Source organism: Sipha flava, unplaced genomic scaffold (assembly GCF_003268045.1).
Source record: "Sipha flava isolate LNK unplaced genomic scaffold, YSA_version1 568_pilon_pilon, whole genome shotgun sequence".
NCBI classification, from domain to species: Eukaryota; Metazoa; Arthropoda; class Insecta; order Hemiptera; family Aphididae; genus Sipha; species Sipha flava.
In genome coordinates, this window is record NW_020273549.1 from 214294 (window position 1) to 222377 (window position 8084).

Here is an 8084-nt window from a genome sequence, read left to right on the forward strand (position 1 = left end):
CGCTGGTGTGGTATGTGCGGTGTGTATACCATCGTTGTTGGGACGTCCGCGCTGTCGACAACACGACTGATCCGTAAAACACGAGTTATTACGTTTTTAGTTATGAGTTTTGGTATTTTTTTTTTTTTACTATGTACGAGCGCAATCATTTTACCAACATTACCTTTTAACGTTTTTTACTGATATCAGCAGTGGTTTGACTACCTTTTTTTTTTTTTTGTTGCAGGCGTAGCATCTATGTAAATCCATTACTGTGTTGTACCTCTTACGACCTATTGCTAAGCGATTTATAACGAGCCTGCACTTGAATGTTTAAAATATTGAACAAATAACATTTTTCCCTATAAAAAAAAAACCACTTAAGAACCAACACCGCGTGAGAGTTAATAATGAATTTTCCAAGTTGGTTTTATGATGTGATAAATGCATAAGCACAACTAGGGGGTTGCTTGGGGGTGCTATAGCACCTCAGGCAGTGGCGTACCGATAAAGTGGCATGACGGGCAATGGGACATGGGCCATGACTCTAGAGGGCCCATCAAGAATAATTATAGCAAATTCAAAAACAAATCACCATAATAGTTATATACAGGGCTCGGGAATTAAAGCATTTGCTTATTTTTATGGACTGACTTAAAATGTAGCAGAGTGCTATAGAAGGGTATATCAAGTTATAACACGTACAATTATGAAATTTGAAAGTGACTTTTTTTTGCTTTTTTCAGCATTTTTTAAAAAAAATGCTTATTTCCAGTTTTTTTGATTAGTTTTGCTTATTTGACCAGTTTTTTTAATGTTTTTATAGTTTTCTCTAGCAAAGTCGTTTTTGATAGAATTAAAAATAAAAATAATTCTTCTTATCAACGTTGTCGCGTAGTTAGTCGCAGTCCGAAACATTGTTGTAGGGTTAACAAAGATATTCTAACGCTGAAAATAGAACTAAGTGTCAAACGCCAGAATGATCAAAAACAGAAAGAACAGTTTGCGTTTTATTTTTCAGAAAAATCACTTAGAAAATCCATGAAATCCTGAAAGTGAAGATTTTTTTTTGATTTTTTAGTTAGAATTTTATAGTTTTTTTTTTTTTTTTTGAATAAATATTTTTGCTGGATTTTAAAATTTTTAAATGCTTATTTTATTGCTCATAATAATGTTTTAAGCGCTTATTTTAATGATTTTAAGTGCTATAAGTTCCGAGCACTGGTTATATATATAGTTGGTCGTTATGATGCAGTTTTTGCGCTTAAAATTGGATTTGTTAAAACTCAAAAAACTTTAACAAAATATATGCTTTACAGCTCGATGTTAGATGAACGAAATGAAGGGATTAAAAAACAAATTGAAAATTATAATTTTATTTGCACTTTAGTTTTCAATGTAAAGTTTTTAAAATAATAAAAATAATATTACACTAAACATGTTTTTAATCGTTTGTAACTTTAAAGGACAGAATTTTGTAGGTGGTTATTTTTTGTAGGCAATTCATCATAACTCCTTTTTCCAAATTTGTAAAACTAAGGGCCTGTTGGATTATTTAGCCACGGACATTAAAAGTTCTGGTTACGCCACTGACCTCAGGCTCAAATTTAGCACCTCCAGTTAAAAAATTATTAATTGGAAAATTGTGTGAAATAATAGCGTTTTTCTTATTTCATGTAGTTTCATTTAGTTGTATTTGATGATTTTTATCAGAAAGATGAATTGTTCATGACTATTAGTTAATTAGTTGATTACATCGTCAGAAATACTTGAAAAATAGTCCACTAGTCATCGCAAAATAATACTAGTGTGAATATTATTTGCTGTATATTGTATATTTTTTTAATTTGTGTATTTCTCAGTATTGTATGACCTGAATAAAATATAATATAATGAAATTAATATGTATGTTACAATTTATGCTTGTTAATAATTATAAATTAAAATATTAGTATATGTGTGTTTTTATAGTACATTTAATGATTAAATTGAGATATAATACTTGGGGTTGGTGTGAGAGCTACGTAATTTCAGCACTCTCAATATTTGGGCTCTAGTTGCGCCTATGGATGAATGGTTTCGTTTCGAAAACTGCGTGGTGATCTACAGTAGTAGAACGGTTATCGTTGCTTAGCAGCGTTCTCGCACGATTACAGGTAATATCGAAGTATCACATCGGTCAATAATCGTTGTAAGATAAATGAGGCGGCGGCGGCGGCGCTTTTCGTGAAATGTAGCCCAAACTAGTCGCTGGCAGTGTGGTGCAAAGGTCACACAGTTGCCTACGACGCGCGCAAACTTGTTTATTATAAATGTATAAAAATAAATGACTCGGCTGGCCAATGACAATATTAATTATTAATAGATATAGACATTACGGAATATACTGATATAGATGGATATTTACTCATTCGTGCCAGCATTGTGTTCGTGTTATTTTGTACTGAAAACGTACGCTAAAAAATAAATAGTTTTTTTTATAATAAGTTCAAAAATTAAAAATCGTAAAGCTCACAGTCAAGCTAGGGAAATAATTTGGAATCAATATCGTAAAATAATTTTTTTAACAATTGTTGGTTTATTGATGTATTTTCGGTGACAATATTGAAATACGGAGAACCACTGGTTTTCCGTTATCGCGGATAATTTATCTGGCAATGACTGTACGTACGCGGTCCGCAGTCGGAACGGGTCGAAATAATGTACCGAACAATAATAATACGTTTATGTGTTGGATTACGCAATACGAAATCGAAATCGAACGTATCTCATTTGGACTACCGCGAAAGTCGGCGGCGGTACGACGCGCGCAGGTGATCGGTGGAAACGAGAAAAACAAAAAACACCGTAAACGTGGTCTGACCGTTTCACACGCGAATCAATAGCTCGTCGATTTTCCAGAAGACTTAAGTCGCATTATGTACATCAATTATTGTGCAGTAAGCGTCGCACCGAAAACCGCTAATCGAAAACGTACGTCGGCGCGCGCGTACACGTAACTCACCCGGACGTGCGTAATGCGCGTAACGTGTCCGAGTGTGTCTAAAACGCGTCTGGCGCGCGCGGACACGAGTGGGTTCGCACGGTGCGTTGGGAATAATTAGTAGTACCCGTCGAGCGGACGGAGAAAGAAATCAAAAAAAAAAAAAAAACAAAAACCGTAGTCGAAACCGCTGTTGTTATACCTTTGGACGGCGATCGGGAACGCAAGAGAGAACGGAAAAAACAAATGTAAAGTTTCCGCCCATGGGTGGTATGTTTACGTAATGCGCTCGCCTCGCCGGACTCATTGTACCAATACGCAATTATTATTATCGTCGTCCGACTGATCCGTTGCCCCGACGCGGTTGTTTTTCTCTCCGCATTGTGTCCCTCGGGGGCCGGCGATTCGGCACCGATTGTTTTTGTGCACCGGTCGGGCATTACGCACGGTCCGCGTGGTTTTCACAACGGATTCCGCGGCCCGCGCGATACTTGCCTACTGCAACGGCACTCGTACGCGTAACACCGTCGTCCTGGCGCCGTTTCTTCGCCTCCAACCCGACCGCGGTTCGACGTTAATCCGTTCGTTCGCATCGTTGTTGTTGGACACGGAATCACGGTGCACGTCGGATCGGTTTTTTTCTCGGCTCGCCGACCAGAGCCGTAACTACGGTGCAGCGAGCGAGGCATTTGACTCGGGCGCCTGAAGCTGGGGGGCGCAAAAATATTAAATTATTTATTTGTATAAAGAAATTATATTTCTTGTTTTGCTAGAAACCCGATCGTAATTTTTTCAGTTTTTTCCGAATAGCTGTGAGAGTGACAACTCTATAATCTAGGGGGCGCATTGTTTCAGTTCTGCTTTAAGATAAAAAATATCTTGGTACGGTTCTGCTGTCGACAACCGTACCAAAATCGTTCCGCACCACCAACGCAGACGCGTTTGCCGCGGCAAGGACCGAACGCATCTTAAACTCCGTGCATGTAACGTGATAACTCGACGGTGCGAAAATGTTAAGTTTTACCACGCATTTTCCGAGCCAAAGCACTCGGGTTACGTAAAAGATTTTTTAAATTACGCGGAAAAACTACGGAAAACCGTACGTAAGTGTACACTTCACAGCTGAGGTCGTTCCTACTGCAAACAATATACATAAATATACATTTTAAATATTAATAGGATTGCATAGAGGTACCTTTATCTAATTTATACCCTAGGGCTATACGCTCCCTCTTGAAAATAAAAAGTTTTTCTTAGATTTAGGATTACGTGTACTATCGTAACTTTTTTATTTACGTACTGCTTTTACCCTTGAACACAACCTATGTAGACAATAATCAATAAATTCAGTTGTGCGCTCGTATCCGTTAAAAGTAAACGTTTCCTTGTTAGAAATTTAACACGAATTATATATATATATATATATTTATGAGAAAACTATTTGGTAGATAGATGTATAATTTGTTATAGCCTATAAAAATGTTATTCAGATCTCTTTAGTAATGTTGAAAAATTAATAGGTTTATTGTTCAAGCTCATTTTTATCTATTCGATTTATATAGCCTTTTAAATTATATTTACTTTTCATTTTATATGGTGTTTTATTTTTGTCTTACCGATTTCATTTGTGACTTTCTGGTCTAGAACAACAAAAAAAAAATCGGCTTTTACATGATAATCTCCATAATACACACGTCTACGCAAAAACACGTATTATCGTCAAACCCTATCTATAAAAACCATGCGACCATCGTCAGACAACAGTCCCATTTACGTTTTCAAGATCGACTATACTTCAATCCTAGGCGACGAAACACTGATGACATTCCGATACGAATGTACCTAGAAACCTTCAAGATAGTGTAGCATGCCTTTAGTCAACCTACTCGTATCAGAAATGCTAAGTAAGTGATAATTTCACTTGATTTTCTTGTACATGCATTAGAAAAATCATTAAAAAAAAATATACAATATTTAAAATTTAAAATCATATCGAATAAACGTTTTTATATTTGAGGCAACACAAAGTTAAATAAAAATGATTTGGGTAATCGTTGTATTTTCTCTACTTTGTTTATTCTGAATACACGTGAATAAACTTGAAACATTTAGATTAGGAAAATACATTTTAACGTTTTGGATTAATCACGTTCTATTTTTATAACCACTTTTTAGCGGGATAAAATGCAAAACGACAATCTCTTAGCACATAATGTTTCACTGTCACAGTGAAATCTTCAATGATGATCGTTACAATATGTTAATTCTGTTTATGTTTGTAACAATAAAATAAACATTGTTTTGATGAAAAAATTTCTGGCTAAACCTTTTGAAACGTGGCGTCCGGAGCGATCGCACATTATCACGACAGGTTTTCGTTGCGAGAAACGTACTCTATTCGCGAGGAAAAAAGAAATGTCAGTGCCTAATAACATTGTAAATGTGAATATATCGTCGTCGCACAGGTTCTCTAGGCCAGTAGTGTTGTCAACGTTTTCGAAATGAATAAATAAATAATATTGTAGCGTCGATCACCTAGTCATCCTGCAGGAGAGACTGGTTTAACAATGCTGTATCTATGTACAGCATTGTAGCTCCGAACTGAAAATCAAACAAGTATTATGTTGTACGAGCGCGCGAAGCGTAAAAACGCAAACCGCGCAACATCATTAAATCGGACAATCGTTTGCGCACATGCGATCATTATTATTTATACGCATGTACAGTAGTACAACTGCAACGGTCGCAGGTGCGTCTTCTACGCACAGCCGTCTTTATCCTCGTCCTTAATAGGCACAATGCGCGCGCAGTGGTCGCAACGGGCTTATTAGCACCTGACATGCCTTGGTGGTGATGTACGACTGTGCAGGTATGTATTATTTAGGTATACTATGTTAAGCATCAAGACTGTGAATTTCAGCACTCTCTCTCTCTCTTTCTCTTTCTCTGTCTGTCTCTTTCGTCCCCTGTATTGTCCGCCCATATACGTTTTCACTACATACCATCGCGTGCGCGATCCCGGACAAGAGTACCGTGTCATTGCGGAGTGCGACCGTCCCTCTCCCCAGCCCGCAGCCGTGCCGGACGGACACCCGCGCGCGCTACAGGTGACGTAGAGACGTGGTTCGCCGCCGTAGTCGTGGTCGGCGATTTTTCGCTCGGAAATCTGACAAACGACCGGGCGAAAAGGGACAAATCGTTTCACTTTCGCCCCCGGTGCACGCGAACAGGAAATTTGTAACCGGCTTTTGTTTTCCGGACCGCGGCGGGTGGCGGAGAGAAAGTGCGTTTTTATTGCGGACAAATTAACAATGAACGACGTGCCAAACAATACGACGTCCTTTGCGCGCTGTTACGTTATTATTGTCGCACATGTCGCGTTGTGTTATACACGCGCGCGCACTCGCTTTCTATGCGTACAAGTATAATGTACCGTACGCGCTCGCGCACGTTTCCGTAAGTTTATACAGGGCAAACCAACGTTTTTACACGTCGCAGAACACGCGAAAAATCGGCCGAACGTGGTGGTTCGCTCTGTATACGCACATAATACACGCACATACATGTACGTCGTAAATCTTCCAGAGTATTATTATACTGTCCGAACTGTATAATAAAAGTAAACGAACAGGAACCTGTCCTGTTTTAGGCGTTCGATACTTGCCTTTCTAAAAGCAAATACGTATACATATAGATATCACGCTGCCGCGAAATCGTCCTCGTGTTTACACCGCACCAAATGCGCATTGCGGTGGGTCGACATCATAATATTACATCACATCCTACGCACGAACGCGATTCTATACGTTTTTGCCAATTCGTTTATTTTCACTTTTCGATTTCGCCGGGTCGCTTACCCCACCCCCTTCTACCACCACATTTATAGCATTTTATATAGTTCGATAAATACATTTATACATTATATTGAGCACACGCAGTTATCGAGATCAAAATATAGTACACAACATACATGTTCTAGTAGGTAATTATTACTATTGGAAAGTACTTTAGAGCTAGGTGTATAACTTGAACATTTTTGTGGAAATAATATCCCTCGAAACACGGACACGGTATTCAATTACTGATCGAGGAAATACAAACTGTGTTTAGGCAGATGCGGTTAATTTACGAATGGTTCGATCAAGATTATGGCGGGTTTGAAAGAAAAACGAATAAATCTCATAAATGTATTTAATAACAATTATTTTTTAACCTACCTGCTTTTTCTGATACTTTTTGCATTCTTTAAAACCTTGCCGTTTGTGGCACCTGCCCCAATCATAGTATATTGATATTTTCACGGAGCGTTGTTTTTGAATTTTACATAATTGATTTAAAATAAAATTTAAGGTTGCCAACGTATTCCATAAGTGTACCTAAACGTGTATAAACTAGGTTATTGACATTAAGAGATAATTTTAAAAATTGATTTATACATTGTATACATGTACTTTATACATGTTATTATCATTCAAAATTAATTCGGGGCACCTTTGTTGCATCCCGTAAAAAAGGTATACACAAATTGCGTCCCACTTTATATTTGTTAGGTAGTAGAGTTTTATTTCGTTTTAGAGGTTCTCCATGGTGTTTCGTATACCTACGTGATATGTGATAACTGTTTAGTTTTTTGATGGAAGTGCAAAATATTATTAGTGAAAAACAAAAACATTTGAAAATAATTGACAAATATAAGTTCTGTTTTCATAAATGTTTGGCTAATAATATTCAACGTTGGAAATGTACCGTTAAAATATGTATATCATCTTTAAAAATTAACAAAAATTATATTTTACTTAACGTGTGTGATACTGACCACAACCACGATGCACTATCTGAAGCAGTTATAAATCGACAAATTGTAAGTAATTTTCTTAAGCGAAAAAGTACACAAGAGTTATTTGAAAGACCAGCTAAACAAATGCATCGACATTTAAAAGAAAGTATTGATATCAGTGTTAAAAGTACATTAGCAATTATAGGTATTCGCTACATAAAAAATTATTTATATCGAGCTCAAAGTGAACAACTACCAAAATTGCCAACGAATATTTTAAATGTCCATTCAGCATTAAATGCTATTGACTGTATTACAAACGAAAAGAACCTTTTTTGTTTTTAA

At 37.1% G+C, this 8084-nt stretch overlaps 1 protein-coding gene across 1 annotated transcript; it reads left to right on the plus strand.

The window, feature by feature from the left end:
• The first annotated feature begins 7595 nt into the window (after window positions 1-7595).
• LOC112691152 lies at window positions 7596-8084 on the plus strand. Its single transcript, XM_025565304.1, has one exon. The coding sequence runs from the start codon at window positions 7596-7598 to the stop codon at window positions 8082-8084; it is 489 nt and encodes a 162-aa protein (XP_025421089.1).